Source organism: Monodelphis domestica, chromosome 8 (assembly GCF_027887165.1).
Source record: "Monodelphis domestica isolate mMonDom1 chromosome 8, mMonDom1.pri, whole genome shotgun sequence".
Lineage (NCBI taxonomy): Eukaryota > Metazoa > Chordata > Mammalia > Didelphimorphia > Didelphidae > Monodelphis > Monodelphis domestica.
The window spans coordinates 17,631,018-17,656,992 of record NC_077234.1 but is presented as its reverse complement, the minus strand read 5'-3'; the positions used below and the strand labels follow the sequence as shown (position 1 = coordinate 17,656,992).

Genomic DNA, 25,975 nt, shown 5'->3' with positions numbered 1-25,975 from the left:
TCTGGGGTGGGGGTGGGACCCAGTACTCAGTCTCTAAAAGGTTCACCATCACTGTGCTAGGGCATTCTGACAAATTGATCTTTCTTTTCTTTTCCTCCTCCTCTTCCTTCCTTCCTTCCTTCCTTCCTTCCTTCCTTCCTTCCTTCCTTCCTTCCTTCCTTCCTTCCTTCCTTCCTTCCTTCCTTCCTTCCTTCCTTCCTTCCTTCCTTCCTCCCTCCCTCCCTCCCTTCCTCTCTTCCTCCCTTCCTCTCTTTCTTCCTCCCTTCCTCTCTTTCTTCCTCTCTTTCTTCCTCTCTTTCTTTCTTTCTTTCTTTCTTTCTTTCTTTCTTTCTTTCTTTCTTTCTTTCTTTCTTTCTTTCTTTCTTTCTTTCTTTCTTTCTTTCTTTCTTTCTTTCTTTCTTTCTTTCTTTCTTTCTTTCTTTCTTTCTTTCTTTCTTTCTTTCTTTCTTTCTTTCTTTCTTTCTTTCTTTCCCCCCTTACCTTTTGTCTTAATATAGATTCTAAAACAGGAGGGTGAAGGCTAGGCAATTGGAACTAAGTGACTTGCTCAGGGTCACACAGCTAGGCAGTGTCTAAGGTCAAATTTGAATCTGGGTCCTCCTGACTCCAGGCCTGGTTCTCTATTCACTGAACCACCTTGTTGCTCCTGTCAGATTTTTACCACTTCTTTCTATACATATGCATGTGTGTACATGCACCTGAATGTGTTATATTTAATGTAACTCAAAGGCAGAAACAATTTCATTATTTTCATCTTTGTGCCCTGAGGACTTAGATCCCATAGAAATGAGACCTCACTGAATGAATGAATAAGGACGGAAACATCTAGGAATGGAGAAAATGCTTTGGACTTCTGGAGAATTCTCTCTCAAGACTATTAATTGGAGCCTGCCCAAAGCCCATTAAAGCCCGTCTCCTCCCAGACCAGAGTCCTCACCAACTGCCAGCTGAGGGAGGGTGCAGCCCAGGCGCTCGGCTATCGGAGTAAGGTCCTTTAGCTTGTTTTGCTGTTTTCTTCCTTCTTCACTTACGATTTTTTCCTTCAGCCACTGGTAGCACTGAGGGCAGAAGAGAGCAAAGGTTACCATTACCCAGGTATTTGGTGGTCAGCTCGGATCCCAGTGGATGTCTCTCCATCCACCCCAGAATCGTCTCACATGCCGAACACAGCTGCCCCAAATGGGATGGCCACCACAAGGTCCAGCACCAGGGCCTCACTGGGTCATGGAGAGGACTATGGGTTCTTTTGGTAAACTTTAGTTTAATTTAATTTCCCCCCCAATTACATGTAAAAACAGTTTCCAACAGTTTAAAAGGATCTCGAGGCTCAATTTCTCCCCCTGCCTCCCTCCCTCCCTCCCCCCCCCCAAGATAGTACGGATCTGATACATATTTTCCTGTGCAATCACATAAAACGTCTCCTCACATTAGTTCCTTTGTGAAAGGAAACTTGAGCAAACATAAAGTGAGAAAAGTTTGCTTTGGTCTAGATTCAGACTCCACCAGCTCTTTCTCTGGGGGCGGCTGACCCTGGGCTCTTGATGGTTTCCATCATGGACAGCAGAAGCCATAGCAGGTTCAACCAGCCTGGAAAGGGCTTGAGAGTCAGTCTAGGAACAGACTGAGCCTGCTGTCGGCTCATGCAGGGAGACTCATTCTCAGCTGGTCACTGGATGACACAGTCTTTGTCCACAGCAACCAATAAAACAAAGAAGAGATGTGAAAAGGTGGCACCTAGTCCCGTGCAATATTCTTCTTTTTCCACAGTGGTGATTGATTGATAGGGAAGGAGGCAGAAGGCACCAGGAAGAGGATATTATTTTAGGCTACATAAACCTGAACTCAGAGCAGCACGATAGAATTTACCTTCTAATAGATCACCTTGACTCCTACCCTTGGATCGTCAAGTCCTATTTTCTGGAAGAAGGAGGGAAGCCAGCCTTCTGGCTCTCTCCTGAATGACTGACTGTGATCCCTAAAATTCCAAAATGGCAATTTTAAGCTCCTCCACTTGTATTTTCAAAAGATTTTCATTGTCTTAAATAGAAGCCAGATGATTTTCAAAATCTGGCATGCTTAGTTCTGTAGCAAAGAAGAATTAACACTCGGAAACAAACAAAAGGGTGCAGTAGTAAAAATGGATGCAGCTTTATCTCGCCAGACCTGTAAAAGCTCTTATGGAATTGCCGAACCCTAGTAAAAGACGTCAGGATAAGAAAATGCTCATTAAGGCAGGAGAAGGGGCTGGTCAGTGTGGAGCTTTGCTCTCCTTCGTCAAGATCGGGTCCCCGAGAGAGGCAGCCCAGGGAGCATGCCAGATCCTCTAGCTTTCGACCCCTGCTGCCCTTGGACAAGAACTCCATTCATGTCTTTTTTGGCTTTTAGTTTTCTTTTCTCCAAAACGATAATGTTGGATCAGGTGATCTCTAAGGGTCTTCCAGTACTAAATCTTCCATCTGTTTCATGGAAAAGCCTTATTTCTTTTAAACCCTTACCTCCATCTTAGAATCAATAGTAAGTCTATATTGATTCTAAGGCAGAAGCTAGGCAATGGGGAGGGGGTAAAGTGACTTGTCCAAGGTCTCCCAGATACTAAGAAGTATCTGGTTAAAAAAACAAACAACACTTTACTTTCGGTCTTAGAATTGATAAGTATTGGTTCCAAGGCAGAAGAGGAATGAAAACTAGGTAATTGAGGTTAAATGACTTGCCCAGAGTCACCCACCTAGAAAGTATTTGAAGCCAGATTTGAAGCTAGGACCTCCTATCTCCAGGCCTGGTTGTCTCTCCACTGAGCTACCTAGATGGCTCCATGAAGAAGTTTTTTAATGTTTTACTTTTCCAAATGTTATCTTTTGCCATGAAGTAGTTAACAATGGAATCTTTTACCCATGGTAAGAGCAGCAAAGCAAGAAGGAGATACCAGAATCTGTAACTCTTTTCTTTTTTTAATGAAACTATTAAAAATTGTGTCACTATACCAGTCCCAAGTGACCCTAGGCTCTGAATTTCTTTGGAGAAAGCATTTGTCAAGTCATAGATACCACCGACCCTTAGCTTCCCTGAGGAAATAAACAGCCTCGTACCCAGCTGTGGCCAGATCCCAGACACTCTATTTTAATGGATTACATCTTTTCACAAAATATTTTTCATAACCAAATGACGCCTCCCCAGGGATAGTTACAAATGGACACCATGGCTTGTGTGTGTGTGTGTGTGTGTGTGTGTGTGAGAGAGAGAGAGAGAGAGAGAGAGAGAGAGAGAGACAGAGACAGAGACAGAGACAGAGACAGAGACAGAGAGACAGAGACAGAGAGACAGAGAGAGGGAGGGAGGGAGAGAGACAGACAGACAGACAGAGACAGAGATAGAGACAGAGACAGAGACAAAGAGATAGAGACAGAGACAGAGACAGAGACAGAGAGAGAGAATTTTGCTGACAGTAAATATTTTCAGAAAGAGAAACAAAAAAATAAAAACAAGTTATTCCAGTTTTATTCACCTTCTCCCTTCTCCCAGACTTGTGGACAGTCTGGGAGAGTCAACAATCCTTTGAGCAGAATCTTCTAGAAGACCTTGACCACCCCCCTGCCCTATCCCTAGGGGTTACCAGTCTAAGCCCTGAAGCTCTTTAGGGGTTACATTCAATCCCAATGATTCCAGGGTGTGCCACCATCAGTAGTAAAAATTGCCAGTCTGACCTTCTGAGGCAGCATTCCCAGAAATGCTACTGGCTGCTGGAGTATGTCCCCTGTGGCTCATTACTGTTCTTAATAGGAAAACCAGCCTCCACCCAAATTAGGTGGAAGCTTCTTGTGGACATTTTCCAGGGACCTAAAGCCTCCAAATGTGACATAAAAGTGAACCGTCCGTGGCAGAAGTCCTGGAACTGTTAGAATAAAGATCTACAGAATTTGTCATTTCAGTTCGCAATTGGATGCATTGATAGATCCATGCGCTCTCTTAGGTGGTTCTTCCTCTGATGTTGTACATCTGTCTATCTTTGTTCTCTTAACATTACGTGGGCATCATTGGAGCACATGGGACATCCCTTGATGTCCCTAACTGACCCATCAATGAATGAATGAATGAATGTAAAAGCATTTATTGTTTTTCCCTGGAACAAGGCCTTACAGTAAGTGATGGGGACCTAATATGAACAAATAAGACAAGCCTGGCCCTCAAGAAGCTCATATGCCAATGGGAAAGACAACATGGGGGAATGATGTGTCCAAAGGGAATTCTGATTGGCATCATCAGCTGTTTGGTTGGCTTTTCCTTTTCAGGAATGGCAGGGTAGATTAGATCACAGATCTCAAAGCTAGAGTTGGAAAGTTGGGGGAGGGCACAGACTGGGCAAGGCATGGAGATGCCTGGCCATCTCCAGATCCAGGCAGGATGAGCTGACTATTCACCAATCACATGCCAGAGTTGCTTTCATTTTCTCTGGTCCTACAGCTTCCTGATGACAGCCCTTTGGCCCCTTCTCTGGTGTCGTTCTTCATGTGCCCTGCTTTGTAGCGTGCTTACGCCTCTTCATTGCCCTTTGGGCGACCCTCAACTTGAATTCTTCATTGGCATGCCATGACTCACACGCAACCCTCTCAAAAGAATGTTGTTGTTAAACCAAAAATATAAGCCTTTGTTTCAGAGAAATGTTTAAGGTCATGACAAGGGCTGGGCAAGTTCCCATGAACTCCACTCATATGCCTCTTGGCATATGTGTATGACATCTTGGAGAATAATGTACAGACCAATGGGGGAATCCTTTAAGGCTTGAGAAGGGAACAAGAAGAAATCTCCAGAGGATATTCTAAAGTGGGTCACCCAATTGGCTGACAGGTGTAGACAATGAAGCTTCCTACTACCTATTGCTTATTGATCTTAAGAAAGTATCTGATTGGTGGTAAAATGCTTCCTTAAAGGCTCTCTTCCACCAGAATGTCTTCCATGATTTCACTCTCATCTTTGACCAGATGATTCTCAAAGATCTCCAGTGTTCCCTTGACATCTTAGACTCCTGCACTGCAGACATCTAAAGTCAACATGTCTAAAACCTTTTCCCCATTGCTATCAAGAATACCACCAGCCTCCCTCCCAGGCATGCAGGCTCACAATCTAGGGGACTTGCTTACTTTCCTCACTCTCCATCCAGTCAATTGCCAAGTCCAGTCAATTCTACCTTTAAAACATCTTTCCCCCGTCCCATACATACCCCTTTCCCTCCTCTGACACTGCCATCATCCCAGTGCAGACTCTTGTTACCTTGAGCCTACATTAGCTCAATAACCTTCTGGTTGGTCCATTCTCCATTCAGCTGTCAAACTGACCTTTCTAAATCTCAGGTCTGTCTGTACCACTCCCCAATTCAATAAACTCCAGGGGCTTTTTATTACCTCCAGGATCAAATGTACAACCCTCTGTTTGGCTTTTAAAGGGCTTCAGAATCTGGGCTCTTCCTGCTTTCCAGTCTTCTTACACCCTCCTCCCCTCTACATGCTCTGAGACCTTGATGGACTCCTTGCCATCCCTCATCTCCTTTTCATCCGCCTTTTTGCTGGCTGGCCCCATGCCTGAAATGCTTTCCTCCTTCCTCATTATCAAGTCTAGACTAAAAGTATATCTTCTAAAAGAAGCCTGTCCCAATCCGTCTTAATGCTAGTTAAGTTCCCTCTGGGATCATCTCCCTTTTATCCCATCTACAGCTTGTTTGTACAGTTATTTGCTCTCCCATTAGACTGTGAGCTCCTTGAGAGCAGGGACTGTCCTTTACCATTCTTTGTATCTTCAGAGTTCAGCACAGTCCCTGGAATATAATGGGCACTCAGTAAATGTTGGTGACAGCTTGACCGCCATCTTTATGTCAAGATTCCTTGAAAGTTTAACAACAATGGCAACTTTGTTCAATAGCCCTCTGATTATTATTGTTATTGTTATTATTTTAACCCCTCACCTTCCACCTTAAAACCAAGACTGTGGATTGGTTCCACGGCAGAAGAATGGTAAGGGCTAGGCAATGGGGGTTAAATGACTTGGCCAGGGTCACATAGCTAGGAAGTGCCTGAGAGCACATTTGAAGCCAAAAACTCTCATTTCTAGGCCTGGCTCTATCCATTGAACTACCTAGCTGCCCTCTCTGATTATTAATATTAAGAGAGACAACAAATAGGGAGATGGGTGTTATTGAAGAAGAGTGTCCAGTTCAGTGTCCAAATGGGAGAGGGGGGAGTCCCTTTAAGATTAGCACAGCGCCTGACATATAGTAAGTATTTAATAAATGTTTGTTTACTGATGGTGAGGTCTTTCAGATGCCTCCATTTGTGGATGACATTATGCTGGTTGTGTCAAGCCCCAGAACATGGCAGAGACTTCTAAATGAGATACATCATCACTCTAAATAGTTTCACCTATCTACTATCCCCAAGGAACACGTAAATGGATGAAGAATGACTATTGTCTAGCCTATGATATATGCAGCTGGGGAGGGGGCAACCCAAAGAGCTGATCCAGTTCATATATCTTTGACATAAAGTGAGATCAATAAGGAACCAGGTTCTGAGTTAATTACCCATCCTTTCAACAACCCCAAGCTACTTCTTAAAACAAAGGGTCAGTGAGCATCTCTCTCCCTCTCCCTCTCTCTCCCCCTTTCTCTCTCTCCTTTCCCCCTCTTCCTTTCTCCCTCCCCACTCTCTGTTTGTCTATCTGTCTGTCTCACACACACACACATACACTTTATTATCCTTATCTTAGACTTTGTTGTGGTTGTATCTCCTGGAAGAGGAGTTCTGTTTTAGATGTGTTGAGGTTGAGATGACTCTAGGACATCCATTTTGAGGTGTCCAAAAGGCAGCTGGTGATATATAACTGTAGCTCAGAAGACAGGTCAGGGTCAAATATATAGATCAGGAATTGTTTGCCCAGATTGAATTCATGGGAGTTGGTGAGAGAATCAAGTGAGAGGGTCAAAGCAAAAGTGAAGCATGCCTATGATAGATCCTCATAGAACACAGGATTGGTGGCGCCCCAGAAAAGGAGACAAAGAAAGTGTGCTCAGAGGCACATAGGAAAATCAGAGTAGTGTCAGGAAAGCCCAGAGAGGAGAGAAAATCCAGGAGAAGAAGATCATCAAGAGCATCAGATGTTGCAGACAGGACAAAGAAACATCCAGATTGAGAAAGACCTGTTCAATTTGGCATTTAAGAGACCATTTGCAGGGGCAGCTGGGTGGCTCAGTGGATTGAGAGCCAGGCCCAGAGATGGGAGGTCCTGGGTTCAAATCTGGCCTCAGACACTTCCCAGCTTATGTGACCCTGGGCAAGTCACTTAATCCCTGTGGCCTAACCTGTACTCTTCTTCTGCTTTGGAACCAATACACAGTATTGACTCCAAGATGGAAGGTAAGGGTTTAAAAAAAAAAAAGAGACCATTCGCAGCTTTGGAAAGAGTGAACTTCATTAAAAAGGAGTGCTATGGATTATTCTCCTGACCCTGGAAATGAAGAAGCTCAGTTCTTCTGAGTTCGACAACTTGTCCTAGGGCCAAAGCTGGCACCTATCAGAGAAGAGATTGAAACCTAGAGCTTCTTGATATAGACTCTGCAATTTTGCTTCTGCAGAGAGAGAAATCTCTTGGTGAATACAGAATCTAAGAATACTCCCATTTAACTTGACATCCAGGGAGATTCTAGGTGGCTTAAAGAGGCCACCTAGTATCTTTGAACCCCTGCTTGATGAGTGGACAATGGACCTTATCTTGATGTGGCTCAATTTGCACCCTTCCTTGGGTCCCCTTTCAGTCCTGCATAACTGTGTAATATAGCAGATGCTTCTGGGACTGTTGCCATTTTGGCAATACTTCTACCCAGTAGGGGTAGATCAATAAATTCCATTCCGCCATTACTTTGATAGCAGTCTGATTGCTTTGTTTGGCCCCGGTGCATTAGCCTGATTTTATGGTTCCAGGACATCTGTTTGTACTAAAAAAAGCCTTGGGCTCACATGTGCAGTACAAGGTGAATCTCTTTATCAGCACACAGTTCGGGGCTCTCTCCAGGTGGATCACCTGAGCTGCCTCAAGATGCCCAAAGGTAGGTTTTGCTGTAGCCATTATTGGCCAACTCTGGTTTTATTTCTTTGAGTAACAGCCACCTTGCTTTTATCGTTTACCATCTCCCCGCTCCCATGCCCAGGGACTACATCTTTTTAATTTTTGTTTCTTGCTCCTGATTGAATTGTTGATCATGAGCAGTTCTCCTAAATGTGCCCACATGCTGTTTCAGAGGATGCTTGAGTCAATTGTTTGTGAAGCCTGGAAATTCCCCTGAAGAGCTCTCTACAAACCCATATTTCGATCATCTACTTCCTCAGCCATGGAGCTTCCCTCCTGTCTATTGCCAAGGAGACAGCAGTGGTCATTAGATCTACTTTATAAAAGTCAACAACAAAAGTAATTTGTGCGTTGTTTTTGGACTCCACTAACCTGAAACACTTGTGTGGGTGTCTCACTCTTTTTTGTGCCAAAACCTTTCGAATGCTGAATGGCTTTTCTCAGTCATAGTTTGAGCTCCACAAATCGTCTTCCCGTTTCCCTCAGCAAAAGTGGGCTAATGCCTTGGGTAGATAAATAAACCAGGAGCCAGGACACCAAAGTTCTCAATGCAGCTGCACCCCTGAATATCTTTGCCATGATTTGTTGCTTAATCCTTTCTGTGCCTCAGTTTCTCCATCTCCAATAATAGTTGCCCCTCCTTATCTCTGAAGGATGCTGGGAGGACAGACAGTTTTGGTGGTACTGTGGTTTCTTGGGTTCTCAAGCACCATGATGTCTATGCCACTGGGCATCTTCATTAAAGATGCTTTGAGCTTTAATTAATTAACTTGTTCTTAGTTTATTCAGGGAAGAGAAATAGGAACTGAATCTGTGATTAAATTAGTATGGGGAAATCGCAAGTGAGAAGACTCTCTACCAATGTAGATCTCTTCAACTGAGTTTTATAGTGGTTCAGATCACTGAGAAGATGTCACCTGATCAGGGTCAGTCTATGTCAGAGGTGAAAACTTGAATCCAAGACTTTCTAGTTTTGAGGCAAAAACTCTTTATTATGCCAATCTGCATTGCTACTTTGTTTAGAACAATTTAAAGTACTTTTTTTGAAGCTAATGCTTGCTTTCTAGATCTGGGATAATTTGCCCAAGAATACCAAGACAGGAAAAACATCTTGGAACCGTGGATAGACTTACTTTAGAAAACATTTGCCTACCCCCGTGGAGAATGGAGCCAATTCTCGAAGTGTGAGAGGCAGGATGGACAGCCTAATTGCTTGCGTTTTGCAGGCAGACAAGAAAGTAAATCACATATCTTTGAATACATCCTGATTAAGGAAAGCACATCATTATCCCACTTTAAATAACTGGAGACTGTGACTTGGCTTGTGCACTTCATGAAACAATTTCAATGGAAAGGGGAAGAAAGTTCCAGATCTAGGCTTCCTGTGAGGATGCCCTTTGGTGGGCTAGTTTTTAAAGATGTTCTTTATGTATGGCCACATTTTAAATTAATACCTTTGTGGGGGGCAGCTGGGTAGCTCAGTGCATAGAGAGCCAGGCCTAGAGATGGGAGGTCTGGTCCTGTGTTCAAATCTGGCCTCAGACTCTTCCTAGCTGTGTGACCCTGGGCAAATCACTTTACCCCCATTGCCCAACCACTCTTCTGTCTTGGAACCAATGTACAAATATTGACTCTAAGATGGAAGGTAAGGGTTTAAAAAAAATAAAAACAAAAAATAAACTAATACGGTGACTCTTCATGTCATTAGGCACAAATCCTTACCATAATTCACAGGATATGCTTAACTCCTAGATTTACAGCATTTTAGAGATGGAAGGACCTCAGTGGGCATCTAGTCTAATACCAGAATCAGAATCTCCTTAAGGACACACCTGGCCACCAGCCTTTGCTTGTAGACTTCCAGTGAAGGGAGAGCCCAAGACAACCCATTCCATTGTGGGCCAGTTCTAGCTGTTAGTAAGTTTTTCTTTTCTTTTCTGACTTCAATCCCCAATGTTCCTTTTTGCAACTTTCACCCATTGTTCCTGGTTTAGTTTTGGGGAGTTATTATTATTTTTTTTAACAAAAGCCTAATGCCTCTTCTGTGTTGATAGCCCTTCAAATTACTGAGGAATAGCACTGATGTGCTCTTGTATATTTTCTTCCCCAATTTCTCAACCAGTCCTCCTTTGGCATGGACTTGAGGTCCTTTGCCATCCTGGTTATCCTTCTCTAGCCTGTTACCAGCCTATCATTGTCCTTCCTAAAGTAGGGCAGAATTGAATGCTATGTTCCAAGACTAATTGAAACAGGGTAGAATATACCACCTCCTTATTCTCATAAGTCATGTCTCTTAAGGTAGCCTAAAATTACATTAAATAGGTGGCACAACGGATGGATCAGTGAGCCAGGAGTAAGGAAGACAGGTCAAATCCAGCTTTGGGCATTTATTGGGCATGTAACCCTGGGCAAGTCAAAGCCTTCGTCTCAGCTTCCTCAACTGTAAAATGTATTGTTGTGAGGATCAAATGAGGTATTTGTAAAGTGCTCAGCACACTTTATGGTATACAGTAGGTGCTTACTAAATGTCATTCCCCTTCCTTTGGCTTCTACATTACACTGTTCATGAATACTGAACTTGTCCACTAAAATTCTTCAGATCTTATTCAGGTGAATTTCTAGCTACATTTTCCTTTGAGTTTTTGAACCCAAGTGCAAGTCTTTACATTTATACCTGCTAAATTTTGTCTTATTAGATTCAGTATAACATCTTGCCTGTTAAGATCTTTTTGAATTCTGCTTCTGTTATCTTCTATTCTACCTCTTGTGTCTTCTATAAACTTGACCAAGATGCCATAGATGTCCTTATGCAGCCATTAATTTAAAAAATAATTAAATGGAGCCATTAATTTAAAAAATAATTAAATGGAGCAGGGCCAAACATTGTTGCTCTCCCCCTTTCAAAGTTTTCCAAATTGACATAAACTATTTTTTGAACCCTTACCTTCTGTCTTAGAATCAAAACTAAGTTTTGCTTCCAAGGCAAAAAAGTGGTAAGAGCTAGTAAGTTAGATTTGCCCAGGATGACATAGCCAGGCAGCATCTGAGGCTAGATTTGAACCCAGGACTTCCCATCTCCAGTCATGGGTGGGATATCAGTTGAGGAATAACTAAAAAATGTTATTAAATAAATGTAATGGATAAGAAATGACAAAAGAGAAGATTTCAAAGAATCATGGGTAGTATGAACTGATGCAGAGAGAAGTGAGCAGAATCATGGGCAAATATAACACCAACACTATAAAGATAGCTTTGTAAGTTGTAAGAACTCTGATCTCCATGGAATAGCTAATCATGCTTCCAAAGGACCTGGGATGAAGGCTATTACATAATTACCTCTTAATAAAGGGGTTGTGGATTCAAGGTCCATAAACATACAGTGGTCGCCAAAATCAACGCTTCTGTCTAGCCCAATTAGACTTGCTTTTTAGTAGTAACCTGGTTCCCCTTCTTATTCCTCAAAGAAATGTTGTTAACCCAATCTATGTCCAGATGTGGCCACCCCTACTTGCACAAAACATAGAAAACCTTCCTAATAATTAGAGCTTGCCAGAAACAGAATATACTGCCTTGAATAATAAGATAACATAGGTGTTTAGGCAAAGTTTGGATGATTTTTGTGTTGGGGGTATTGTTGATGGTATCTTTGCTTTGGGCCAGAACTAAATAGGTGTCCTTTAAGGCCCATTTGGACTCCAAGGCTATATTTTGGGTTGTAACTTGCCTGAGTTGGGCTGGTGGTGGTACAAATGGTGGAAAGGGCTGGAGAAGGCTTCTGTAGAAGATCTCCTCATTATCTTCGCTCAGATAGTAATGAGGTCCAGGGAAAAGTGTTAGCTGACTCAAAAGCTCCACCTGAACTTGTATGTCAAGCAAGGTCTACCTGCAAAGCCATTGTGATCCACCATTGGATCATCTCCTCTCTGGAAGAGAAGCTTTTTTTTCCCTCATAGAAATCAAAGGAAATACCTTGAGTGATGCTCTGGAGCTTTCAGGCACGCCGTTGCCATATTTCCCTGAGATGATCCCACAGGCGAGGGGAGACCAGGTCATTGCCCCAACCCCTAGAGGAAACATAAATGCAAATGGAACTTATGTTAATAACCAGTGCAGCCTTCTAAATGGACCTTTTTTAAAATCAAGAAGTATGTGTGATAGTTTATTTTCATTATGGCGGATCTCTTTAACACCAGAAAATATCTTTCATTAAAATTATACTTTTAAGGGGGAAGCTGGGTAGCTCAGTGGATGGAGAGCCAAGCCTAGAAAGGGGATGTCCTAGGTTCAAATCCAGCCTCAGACCCTTCCCAGCTATGTGACCCTGGGCAAGTCACTTGACCCCATTGCCTTGCCCTTACCACTCTTCTGCCTTGGAGCCAATACACAGTATTGACTCCAAGATGGAAGGTAAGGGTTTTAATAATAATAATATATATATATATATATATATTTATATATATATACTTTTAAGGTGACTTCATGCCTTTATAGAAATTCCCTTCATTGTTTCTAAAATATTTGAAATCTGTTTGCTAATTGAATCTATATGATTCTTAGATCCCTGAAAGGGATTTCAAATTTTATTGACTTTAATCAATCATTTAAGCAGTTAGTAAATCCTGCTATGTACCAGGCACTGTCTTATGTTTGTGGGGAATCAATTAAAAATGAAGCAGTTATGGGGAAGTTAGGTGGCTCAGTGGATAGAGAGCCAGGCCTAGAGATGGGAGGTCCTGGGTTCAAATGTGACTTCTGACACTTCCTCTGGGTAAGTCCTTAAACCCAATTGCCAAGACCTTATCGCTCTTTGCTTGTGAACCAATACTTAGTATTAATTCTAAAACAGAAAGTTAGGGTTGTTTTGTTTTTTAATGAAGTAGTTAAGATCATATCCCATTAGAGGATCTTATATTGTTTTGTTGGAAATCTCATGCTTAGGAAAGCCTCTATCTTCTAATCAGTCCATTATTTATTTAGCACTCTCTCAAGAAGTCAATTTATCAATCAAGCATGTATCAAGCGACTGCTATGTGCTAAGCACTTTAATGTGAACTGGGGAGAGAAGGACAAAAATGAAAGTATCTGTCCTCAAGAAGCTTATGTTCTGTCAAAGGAGATAACAGGTACATGTTTAAGTAAATATAAAAGAAACCCACCGATTGTGGAGGACAGAACTAAAAGCTCGAGAGATTACACAAGGGCTCACATAGGAGGTGGTCTTTGACCCAAGTGTTTAAGGAACTGAGGGCTTCTAACCCACCCTAGGGATTAGTCGGGGGGGGGGGAGAGTGAGATACCATTTTCTGGATGATTAAGTTTATAAATTTTTCGGATACAAAAGCCATGTATGCTTTGCTCTTTGAAAATTGCTTCAGTTCACACAAAAGCTTACTTCTAGACACGTTGGGTTTACTCATGCTCTAACCTATAATGAGTACAAACTTAAGCCTGTATCACATAACTTTTAGAATGAGCTCAGCCACTCATTCAACAAATATTGATGAAATGTTTTTTGCATGAAAGGAATTGTGTTCCGTGTTCCTTCTAGGCTGATTTGTTTCCATCACAAATATCCCTGCAGACAAGATAGTGCCTTATTTTTTCCCTTTGGAATTCCTTGATCCATGTGGATGGATCTTGGAACCTTCATGGTTGATTAAGAACAATTATGAAATGATCTTGGTGAATTTTATGTACAAAGAGTATATATATCTTTCCCAGAGTATGAATCTTTCATCACTGACCCTCTTCTTGGGTAAGAGAATGAATGAGCTCCATTATTTTATACATTACCTATCTTGTGGTATAGTTCCGGCAATTGTACCTCAACCTTCTCTCTTTGGAAAAGATGGTACTCAGCTTGTTCACATACTGGTGGAATCATGTTGAACTGTCTTGCTACAGAATAGGCTTCCTACAAAAAGAAGAAGAAAAAGGAGAAGTCGGGTCCGATGGCACCATTATCATATATATTCACGATGGACAAGGCATTTATTTCCCTCTCTTGGGTCTCAGTTTCTTCATCTGTGAAGTGAGGAGATTGAATTAGATCAGAGGTTTTTAACCTCAGGTCTATGAATTTGTTTTTTAATTTCCATTGATTCCTGAATTTTAATATAATTGCTTTTCTTTATATTTATAAGAATTTTATTTTATGCATTAAATTTTTTATTCTGAAGCCAGATTCATTGGCTTCACTAGATTGGCAGTGGGGTCAATGACACACAAAAAGTTTAAGAACCCTTGGATTAGTTGACTTTTAATGTCCTTTCCATATTTAACTCTATGATCCTATGATAATAGTAACACAATTGAATCATGGGAAAATTTATAGTCTCTTGTTTCCTTATCCATCATTGAAGGTAAACAAATGGTTAGAAACCAAATCAATGATATTAAAAATGATGAGTAAGAGGATTTCAGAAAAAACTTGAAAATACTTGCATGAATTGATCCAGAGTGAAGTGAGCAGAACCAGGAAAACATTGTATACAGTAACAGCAATACTGCCCAATGACCAACTGTGAAAACTTAGCTACTCTCAGCCATGCAGTGATCCAAAACAATCCCAAAGGACTCATAATGACAACTGCCATCTTCCGCCAGAGAAAGGACTGATGGAGTCTGAATGCAGACTGAAATATAATATTATTCACTTTCTAAAATGGAAAATCTTTACATGATTTCACATGTATAACCTACATTGGATTGTTTACCATCTCAGGATTGGGAGAGGGGAAGAGAGAGAGAATTTAGAACTGAAAATTAAAGAGGAAAGGATATTGAAAAACAAAAATGTCATTAATCTGTGCTCATGGAAAATGGAAATAGTGAAGTAAAATTATGGAATATAGAATAAGAAGATAGGATACTTAAAGAAAAGAAAGTTTCATTATAGACACAGGAATCGAGATATCTGGGTATTGCCTAATAAAGTTCTTTAGAGATCCTGCTTTAATTAAGGTACTAATGAGTAGATAACCGTGGAATATAATTAGGATGGTCACAGGTGTTTGGTTCAATACTTGCAAACACCTATTCTCTGAACTTCCAGCTTCTTGATAGAAACTCTGCTTAGCTTTATTTGTTTTGATTAGGCCCATGATTTCTTTGGCCGACAAAGCACTACATAAGACATTTCCTTTACTCCCTGCAGATGATCAGGCTTACTTAAAGCCTCCCTGTAATCAAGACGAAGAGTTCTAATTTCTGATAGAGTAAGTCTAGGTAAGTTCTAACCCCCTCTCTTCTACAAACTAGCTGTATGGCCTGAGCAAATGAATTCACTTCTTTGCCCTGTTTCCTTTTCTTTAAAGAAGGGCAGGAACTAGACCATCTCGAAGTTCCTTCCAGGGTTTATAGTACATGAAATGCTCATAAAGTGGACACACCATGTAACATTCCACGTGGCAGGAACCAAATCCTCGACTTCACAATGAGAAGTCCCATTTGTAACAACTCCTTTGCTTTCTCAGCGATGAAAACTGAAAAGCGATGCTCCATCGCTAGTGATTCCCATATGTAAATTTAGGTAGAACCACCTCTTTCATATAACCTGACTTGTCTCCTGTTTTTCCTCCCAGCCACTTTTTTATTTATTTATTTATTCAGGTATGGCTTTTACCAACTCCTGGGACCCGTGTGACTATGAATCCCACAAAAGTCAACTATGAATAATTCTCAATAAAAGTGCTTTTTTGACAGGTGTTTTTCAGATATAAACTCCTAAGAGCCCAAAGCTCCTGGAATTATTCATCGAGAAGTAGAAAGGATATTTAAGCAGTCATTTTGTCCAACTCTCTCATTTTACATTTTAAGAAACTGAAGTCTGAGGGAAGGAAAGACTTTTCGAGTAACTTGCCTGGTATAAAACAGGTAGCAAAAGTCACCCAAGATTTGAAACCAAGCCCTTCACCTCCAGAGCCCGTCCTTTTCCTATTGTACCATGTTTTTGAAAGTCTCAGGTTCAGTTTAGGAAAATTCCAAAGAAGGGGTTTCCTTGACAAAAATAGTAGCATATGGGTAAAGAGAGTCAAGGGGGACTGACTGGTGTAATCCATCTTATTTATTTATTTAAAAATTTTTAAATACATATAAATCCTCACCTTCTGTTTTAGAATCAATACTGTGTGGTTCCAAGGCAGAAGAGTGGTAAGGGCTAGGCAATGGGGGTCAAGTGACTTGCCCAGGGTCACCCAGCTGGGAAGTGTCTGAGGTCAGATTTGAATGGTGTAATCCATTTTAAAAGGGCAGTCCAACAACAACAACAACAACAAAAATGAATAGATGTACTTCCTCTTCAGCCATGACCTTGCCACAAGGAACAACACCATGGCTTAGTTACTTTTCAGCCATTGTTGTATCCAGTCTTGTGTGGGATACTATGTGCTGGCACTCAAACTGTCAGTAATGATGGTTGTAAAATGAATGTGCAAATCTCAGCTTCAACAACCCTTCCGCAGAGACCCTGGATATTGTTACTGTATCCTGAAGTGGGGAATAGAATCTTTGGAGAGTCATTCGAATCCTCATCCAGATATTTTCCGGTCAGAGTGGAGGGAGACTGGACAGAGAGAGGGCTGAGAAAGGGAATTTCAGCTGAGAGCCTTCCTTCGTGAGATGCTTTTTATTTTTTTTTTAAACCCTTACCTTCTGTCCTGGAGTCAATACTGTGTATTGGCTCCAAGGCAGAAGAGTGGTAAGGGCTAGGCAATGGGGGTCAAGTGACTTGCCCAGGGTCACACAGCTGGGAAGTGGCTCAAGCCAGATTTGAACCTAGGACCTCCCGTCTCTAGGACTGGCTCTCAATCCACTGAGCTACCCAGCTGCCCCCGTGAGATGACTTCTTTAAGAGAGTGAAGAAGCATTTGCTCGGAGAATTAACCTTGAGATGCAACATTTTGAAGAGAATGTTTGAGAGGAGGTTTTGATTGCCACATTGACAGAACTTAATGAATGGCAGGACTCTGTTTCTAGCCACCAATCTCAGTGGATGGTTAGAGGGAACTGGCCATACATTAAACTCTTCATTGTGACACATTGTTAAAATATTTAGATGTTTCTTTGTGTTTATCAAGTTGTTAATAATTTGGTAACTTGTAACAACTTATATCATGTGTCAAATTGATTAAATGGCCCCCAAACCCTATTTTTTTTAAGACTATGTGTGTGTGTGTGTTCCTAAGAATTTGTGAGATTTTGTTTGTTGTCAGTCTGTAGGAGTGTGAAGGGTTATCAGTAATTGTTCCAGAACATCAGAGGTATTTGCAGACCAGCAGAAGATATCATACAGAGGGGGAAAGGATCACAGCTTTAGAATTGGAAGGGGCCTTCAAGGCCACCTGGTCCAAATCTTTCAATTTCCAATAAGTAGCTGAAACCCACAAAGGTCAAAAAGCTTGACCTCAGCCAATAACACAGGTCATAAAGAGCAGACACTAGGATTTGAACCCAGGTCCTCTGACTGTTGCCCCAGGACTCTTTCCACTGTACGAAGCATTAGCTGAGCTAGGCACACTGGGCCATAAACAAGAAGACACTGCATGGACCTAACCAAAAAGAATCATTGTACTTGTCTTTGGGGACTTTTGTCTGACTCAGGAAAATGAGACTCTCCAGGATTCCACCAAAGTAATCAGAGACTCTATGAAGCATTCAACAGAACTTCTATTTTTGGTCATTGCAGCTAGGCTGCTCCATAAGCTTGCCCATCAACTCACAGCAATTACGAACCGTGTCTGAAGGGTGCCAAGTGCAGAGGGCCTGCCTTGGAGTCAGACGGACTTGTTCTAGCCCCACCTGTGACACGCATGTGTGGTGTCACCCTGGGCAAGTCACTGAGTCTCTTAATTATATAAATGAGATGGATACCTCTACTACGGTATTGTGTGGAGTGTGAATAAGTACACTGTACAAGTAGGTGAGCCTGTTTATGTGTCTGTTACAGACAGACAGAGACAGGAGACACAGAAAGTCAGACAAATAGGGAAAGAGATAGGGGGAGAGGGAGGGGAGAGAGGGGAGAGAGATGGAGAGACGGAGACAGAGAGAGAGAGGAAGAGTGTGTGTGTTTGATAGAGAGAGAAGCAGAGTGATGAAAGAGAAAGAGAGAGGGGGAAGAGAGAGGGAGAGGGAGAAAGTGTGTGAGAGAGGGAGAGAGTGTGTGTGAGGGGGGAAGAGAAAAGGAGAGAGAGAATGTGTGTGAGAGAGAAAGAAAGAGAGAGAGGGTGTGTGTGAGAGAGAGAGACAGACAGAGAGATACACAGAGAGAGACAGAGAGACAGACAGAGAGAGAGAAAGAGAGAAAGACAGAGAGACAGAGAAAGAGAGAGAGAGAGAAAGAGAGAGAGAGACAGAGAGAGAGAGACAGACAAAGAGAGACAGAGAGAGAGAGACAGAGAGACAGAGAGAGAGAGACAGAGAAAGAGAGAGAGAAAAAGAGAGAGAGAGAAAGAGAGAGAGACAGAGAGACAGAGAAGAGAGAGAGAGACAGAGAGACAGAGAGAGACAGAGAGAGAGAGACAGAGAGACAGAGAGAGAGACAGAGAGAGAGACAGAGAGAGAGAGACAGAGAGACAGAGAGAGAGAGACAGAGAAAGAGAGAGAGAGAAAGAGAGAGAGAAAGAGAGAGAGACAGAGAGACAGAGAAAGAGAGAGAGAGCAAGAGAGAAAGAGAGAGACACAGAGAGAGAGACAGAGAGAGAGAGACAGAGAGAGAGAGAGAGAGAGAGAGAGAGAGAGAGAGAGACAGAGAGAGAGAGCGCTTTCTGGGTAACAAATCTTTGCAAACAGAAATCCTGTGGCCATTGGCAATTCTTAGGAAATATTTTTTGATAGGGATAGAGAAGTTAAGGCTACTCTCTATCATCGGCAAGGTGGGTCTACTGTGGGGTCTAGCTTCCATATTTGATTGAACAAAGAGCTTAGACAAGCTGTCACAGCTTGCTATCTAATTTTTAATTTAGTCAAGACCAGACAAGCAACATTTATGGTTTTCCCTAAAATCTGTAAGATCTAATCCTCCCTTTCTTTCAGAGATCACAAGCACAGCACTGCCTAGAAGTAGTTACATCATCTTTTTTCTTCCATGCTATAATATCTTTTTCATCAGCCTGGTGGTTATTTAATACCATCTATGTTTATTTTTAAGAAACTCATAACCTCTCATCCATAATCCCTTGACCTTTGCTATTCCCATTAGCCTTTTGCTAACAAGAATCAAGGATCATTGCATGGTTCTTGTGATTGCCATTTAGCTCTAATAGACTGGCTGGGTTTCCTGTGTGGCTCAGGACTGCCTTCTTGTATTATGTCCTGTATGATAAGGTTCGCTTTAAGAGCTTTTCTTTTTTGCTGCTTGAGACATTGTCATTTTGAGCCTTTAAACATTCTCTGTCCTGCTTCTCTTCCCCCCAACCTGATTCTGGTGTCAGTGGATTCTAATGGGCAGAGTGCTGGCCTCGGTGTCCTAAGACCTAGATCCTTTGGTGCTTGCTGGATGATCTTGAACCTCTGTATGCTTCAGGCAAGGGATTACTTACTTTGTCGTAACTCTCTCTTACTCTCTACTTACTATGTCTTAGATGGAATGGATTTTCCTCTAATGTGGAAGGAATTCCTCCCTGGGAGGCCACAAGTTATTTTCAAATTCACATGGAGAGTGGAGTAGGTGATTTGCATAGGTGACAGCTGTTAAAAGAAGACACTTAATGGCTCTTTGAAAGAAGAAGTCGTTACCATGATCTCCATCGCACTCCATCTTGACGTGCCCCAGTACATGGCCATCCCCTGGTTAATCACGTGGGTCATCGCTCGCACAATTTCTACGGAAGATTAAACACATTGTGAGATTTTATTCTTCTCAAAGTGTCACAGTGTCATGGCTTCTTTTTTTCTTTCTTTCCCCATTGCCACTGGCCCTTCCTGTTCTAAATCTAAGATCTTGTAATAACAAAAGTTTAATGAAAAAAGTATTTGATGGCTTGAAGACAACCTAATATGAAGCAATATTTGGAGGCACCCAGGAGTAGAGTATTTTGAGATGGAAGCACCTTGATGGAGAAACTGAGGCCCACATTTGTTAAGACGGGATGATGGTGATAGCAAGTAGTAATAAACTATGCCTAACTTTCAAGTCTAGCTTAGTTAGTGCCTCCAACAGGAGGCCTGTCCTGGACCCCTCTGGTGCCCTCCAGTTGGTCCCATCTAAAATGACTTGTGTTTATTCTGTATGTACTCACCTGTGTGTATGTTATTTCTCCCCCAGTAGAATGAAAGCCCCTTAAGGATGAGAATTACTTCATTTTTTGCCTCCGTCTCCCTGCGTCTTATCAGTAGACCTGACATATATAGCAGTGGGCTAATAAGTGCTTGTTGAATAGAATCCAATTGAAGACAGGACTTCGTAGAGTTATATTGTGCTTTCCTTACAACAGCTCTGTTAAAAAAGGGACTTCGGGGGTATGATTATTCCGCCTCCAGAGAGATTCTTTCACTTGCTCACATCATATAACTGGGGTTAAGGATAGAGCAGGGACTTGGGATGTTGAATGACTTGGTCAAAGTCACCAGTTGATAAACAACAGAGCCAAGATCCACCCCTAGTCTGGAGCTCTCTGTGTTCCCTGAGGACTCTTCCTGCTCTAAGATTCCATGATTGTCTGATCCCAAATGGGCAGCTAGCTGGTGCAGGGGATAGAGCACCAGGTCTGGAATCAGGAAGAATCATCTCCTTGAATTCAAATCTGGCCTCAGACATCTTCTAGGTTTGTGACCTTGGACAAGTCACTTCACCCTATTTGTCTCAGTTTCTCAACTATGAGATGAACTGGAGAACCAAATGACAAATACTCCAGAATCTTTGCCAAGAAAACCCCAAATGGGGTCACAAAGAGTCAGGCATGACAGAAAACCAACTGAACAATCTGATCCCATAGATATACTCTAAATTAACTCATTCTATTGGTGACAGCAGTTTTGGGTGAGAAGGAGACAATCTAAAAAGAAGCTTGGTGTATGGGGATGAAACCAGCTTTCTGGTCAAAGGACCTGGGTTCTAAACCTGCCTTTTCTGCTTCGTGCTCATGAGCAAATGACATTTTCTCTCAGGACCTTGGTTTCCTCATCTACACAATGAGGGGACTGAAGGAGATGATTTCTAAGGTTCCACTTAACGCTGGATCCTGAGAGCCTTCTTGAGGGAAAAGTTTAAAATTCTATTTTAAATCCCTAATCCTGAATGGTGCTCATCTTTATTGGAAATTTAGTAAAGGTTACTCAAACATGTGTTCACAGTTCAGACAGGAACCTTCCACAAGCCCTAGGTACATGGTTAAAGGGCAGGAAATCCAATTAGTAATCGGCCCTCTAGAGAGGAAGGAATTTAGGATCAGTATTTGGAAATGGAAGGGAACTTCGAAGTCATCCTAGACCAATTCCCTCCCTTTACAGAAGAGGAAACTGAGGTCCAAGACTGCTGAATTTATTCTTCAAAGCATAATTGCATGGATGGCAGAAGCCACCTCTTTGGTTTCCACCATCCTGGGGCTATCCAATGTGTGAGCTGTCCAGCTAAACCGAGATGTCAGATACTCGGAAGGAACAGCCCATGTGTTGAGAGTTCTGCTCTCCATCCCACTCTGCATGGGATGGCGGGTGCTGCTCTGGTTTCCCCTGAACCAAACTTTGTTCTAAAGCTTCCTCCTAGTCATTGATTTCACTGGGAATGGTGTGATGGACGTGGTCCAGGTTTCCCAGGGCAGGAGAGTGAGCTGGCTTCCTCAGATTCTTTAGCTGAGCTAAGCACAAGACAACCAGCATACCGTATGCAGCTGAGGCCCTGGGGAGTCTCACTTTGAGTTTGGCCACAAGACACAAAGGGGGTTTGAGTTCTGTCTCAAAGTGGGTCAGACAAAGCGTGTTCCCATGATCTCAGGCTACTAGGGAACTGTCACGGGTTGGAAATTCAATTCATCAACAACACTGAGGCTTTAAATAGAAGTAAATTGAATTGATTACATCCCTACTAGGTATACAGCAAGAAACACTTTAGCATGAGAACTAGAGGGCCAGTCAGGGAGTCTGGAAGCCTTGGATTCAAATTTTATTGCTGGCTGAGTTCATAGAATCTTGAGTCTGGAGCTGGAAGGGACTTTGGAGACCCATCTAGTCTAGCCCTTCTCCCATCTTACAGATAAGGAAACTGAGTCCCAGGGAAGTGTGGTCTATTGCCCCACGTTACCTAGATCATGAGCATGAGGCAGTGTTTGATTCTAATTGCCCTGAAGGGAAACTGAGATCCCTCAAAGTAGTGTTCGTGGTCATACAGCTCAGACTATCAGAGCCAAGATTTGAATGCGCGCCTCTTGTTACCAGTCAGAACTCTGCTCCACATCATGATGTTTCTCTTAGTAGCCTTTACTTTCAGAAGAAGGGCTTCTAACGTGCCGCACGGCAATCTGAGTCCCCCTATTTCAAAGTCTCTGGTTACAGATGAGGGAAGGGGGAGCTCCTGTAAAAAGAGGCTTTGTGCAGAGTGAGATACAGGGAAGTGGATGCTCTTCAGTGGGCCAGGAGGTCAAAAGCATGGTGGAATGGAAAGAACATTGAAGTCTGGAAGGCAGATGGCATGGGTTCAAATCTCTCTTCTCAGGCTTTACAACCTGTGTGACCTTAGGCAAGATGCGGAATCATCCTGAGTTTCTTTTCTCCTTTGTAAAATGAGTGGAATGGACTAAATGACCTCCGAAGACTCTAGCTATTGCTCTAGGGTTCTCTGAGCTGGTTTCTTATTTAGCTCTGCTATTAATTAGCTGTGTGAGCTTAGACTATCATTTCCCCTCGCTGGGACTAAGGATCATGAGGATCATAATAACAGCTAATTTTTATAGCAGGACTTTGAGGTTTACCAAGCACTTTGCAAATCTCTCATTTGACCCTCACAACAGTCCTGTGAAGTAGATGCTGAGTAGATCCATTTTAGAGATGAAGAAACTAAGACCCAGATTCAGTGACTTGTCCAGATCACACAACTAATAAATGACTGAAGCCAGATTTGAGTTCAGTTCTCCCTGACTCTGAGGTCAGTGCTCTAGCCACTGTGACCCCTCGCTGCCTCAGGAAACATGCTTTCTGAAGACCTGAACCCAACAGCTCAGCCTGCTCCATTACCTGGCTGCCATCTCTCAATACATTACCCCATTGATTCTCTAAACTGGGACCAGGAACATGGAGTTTGAGACTGGGACCTTAGAGGCCATTGAGCTCACTATCCCTCAGCTTATAAAGGGAACACTTGAGCTTCAGAGAAGTGACTTGGTCAAGGTCATGTAGCCAGGCCTCCTTTCTCAAATCCAGTGTTCAGCTCTTTACTTCTCTGAGAATAGAAGTGCTGTCCTTTAGAACCTCAAGATGCCCATCAGTGAGAATTGAAGGAATATCCAGTGTGGAATAAGCTGCCTTGGGAGGCTAGTCACTGGAAAACTTCAGCAAGGTGGCAGAGGATAGTGGACCTGGGAAGGCTTGAGTTAGATCCTGCCTGTGTGTGACCTTGGGCAAGTCCTCTGACCCCTCTTTCTAAGTCTCTGTTTCGGGAATAATAATGGCACCTTCTTCTTCAAAGGGTTTTGGTGAGGATCAAATGAGATGATCCATGTAAAGTGCTTTCCCAACCGTAAAGGGCTGTCCTAATAGTGCCACTGGGGTGGGGATCCCTTTCTGGTATTCATGGGACGAGTAGCACGCTGCTGAAGTCTCTTTCAGCTCTGAAGTCCTGTGACCCTGCGAGGAATGTGTTTTCCTTTGAACATTTCACAGCCCATTGCCTGGCTTTATTTGGCGATGGTCCAAGTCAAGGATTATTACACGTGTGCTTTCATCATGGAGGACACAAGAGGGCAGCCTTGCTAAAAGAAAACCCCACAGCCCGAGCGAGCTTTAACCCACAGTCCTCTAAGAGTGTCTCCAGATTCTGCAGGCTGGAAAAGGTCCTGAAATGGCTCTTTGACCCATTCCGTTGTCTATTGTACATATAATCACGTATGTTCTCTCTCTGCTGCAACTTGGAGACGGGGACTGTCGAGGGCTCAGTCTCCCCAGAATCTGATCTGTAAGAGGAGGGAGTTAGACCCTGCTATTTCAGGCTCCTCCAAGCTCTGGGGGGCTTTGACTCGTCCACTCCCCAAATGCAAGGGATCTTAGCTCTTCTCTGCAACACTTACTTTCATAAGAAACAAGTGTTTCTACCAGATCTTAACATGTCCACCTACTCTAAATCCTTCCTGCCTCTGAACTCATTCCCCAGGGGATGTGTGAAGGAAGTGGGGCCATGTGGAGGCAGCCCTGGACCTAGAGTCAGGAAGATTCAGGTCTGCCTCAGACACTAGACCCTTGGCAACCATGACGACGGAAATACTAACTAGTAGCATTTCCGTAGTACTTTCAAGTTGATAATGTACTTGAATATATTATCTGATTTGATCATTCTAGCCTCAGTTTCCTCATCTGTATAGTGGGAATAAGAGCAGCCACCATATCACAGCCTTGTAAAAACCCTATGAGATTCGCTCCTTTTGTTCTCAGCTGTGTGAGCCTCTTAGCTACAGTTATCTTGCATTTACTTGGTATATATTTTATGGATGTACAATAATTATATACATTTGGCATGCACATATACATATACATGGCTTGTGTGCTTCTGGTATTCCTCAATATAATGTTAGCTTCTCAAGGACAAGAGTTGTTTGATTTTTGACTTCATATCTCCCATACTTTTCAAAAAGTGGGTATATTAATAAATACTTGTTGCTGAATTTCTTTCTTTTTTTTTAAATCTTACTTTCCATCTTAGAATCAATACTGGATATTAGTTCTAAGGCAGAAGAGTGGTAAGGGCTAGGCAATGGGGGTTAAGTGACTTGCCCAGGGTCACACATCTAGGAAGTGTCTGAGGCCAGATTTGAACCCAGGACCTCCCATCTCTAGGCCTGACTCTCAATCCACTGAGCTACCCAGCTGCCCCCATTGCTGGATTTCTTACTTGCTTCATAATGAAGTATTGGGGACCCCATAAGCCTCAAATGACTGTTACTATTTTCTTTATGTTTTCAGTCTTCAGGTAGGCCAGGTAATAGGAAAGTTTCCTAATGGATGGCCTCAGAAGGGTCTTTAGTATTTAGTATTTATTATTGTTAGACAAGATGAATCTGTTTCCCCTCAGTTTTCAGCATCCTTGGGCTCTCTGGAGCCCCTGACATGGTTGCCCACCTCCTTTTTGTTGACTTTCTCTCCTCTTTTGGCTCTTGAGACAGTCCTGGCATGATCTGATCCCCCTTTCTCTCCATTTCTCCTCTAGCTCCCCATTTAGGCATTTGCCCAGGTTCTGCCCCTGATTGTCTTTTCTCTGCCTATGTATACTTTCCTCTGGCAATCTTTTCAACTCCCACAGCTTCAGCTATTACCTGTCTGTTGATACTGCACAAACCTCTACCTCTGGCTCTTGTCTCTCTCTTAGAATCCAGTCCCACATTTCTATCTGTGTGTCCTACCTGGATGCTTTAAACTCAATATATACCAAAAGGCAATCAGCCACATTCCCCATGTCTCTGTTGCCACCAAATAATAATAATAATGGCCAGGACATTAAGGTTTGCAAAATAATTTATAAATATCTCAGTTTGTCTTTCCAACAACTTTAGGAGGCAAGTATTATTATTATGTTCATTTTACATATGAGGAAACAGAGGTTAAATGACTTACCCAGGATCAATCAAGTTAATAAATATCTGAGGTAGGGGGCAGCTGGGTAGCTCAGTGTGTTGAGAGCTAGGCCTAGAGACGGGAGGTCCTAGGTTCAAATCTGACCTCAGAC

At 42.5% G+C, this 25,975-nt stretch overlaps 1 protein-coding gene and 1 long non-coding RNA gene across 4 annotated transcripts in view; one reads left to right on the top strand and one right to left on the bottom strand.

Annotated features, from left to right (window-relative positions):
- KCNAB1 (potassium voltage-gated channel subfamily A regulatory beta subunit 1) overlaps nucleotides 1-25,975 on the bottom strand; it is a 440,657-nt gene that overhangs the window by 14,236 nt on the left and 400,446 nt on the right. For all 3 annotated transcript variants that reach the window (XM_001363605.4, XM_001363525.4, XM_001363683.4), the window contains exons 9-12: nucleotides 19,846-19,931; nucleotides 13,903-14,023; nucleotides 12,079-12,173; nucleotides 938-1,058 (exon numbers count right to left, since the gene is read on the bottom strand). In XM_001363605.4, coding sequence (XP_001363642.1) covers nucleotides 938-1,058; nucleotides 12,079-12,173; nucleotides 13,903-14,023; nucleotides 19,846-19,931 — 423 coding nt within the window. The remainder of the gene's footprint in view (nucleotides 1-937; nucleotides 1,059-12,078; nucleotides 12,174-13,902; nucleotides 14,024-19,845; nucleotides 19,932-25,975) is intronic.
- Nucleotides 726-19,974, top strand: LOC130455826 (uncharacterized). The gene is made up of 3 exons (XR_008913988.1): nucleotides 726-984; nucleotides 15,266-15,336; nucleotides 19,692-19,974. It is a non-coding gene; the product is annotated as an uncharacterized LOC130455826 (long non-coding RNA).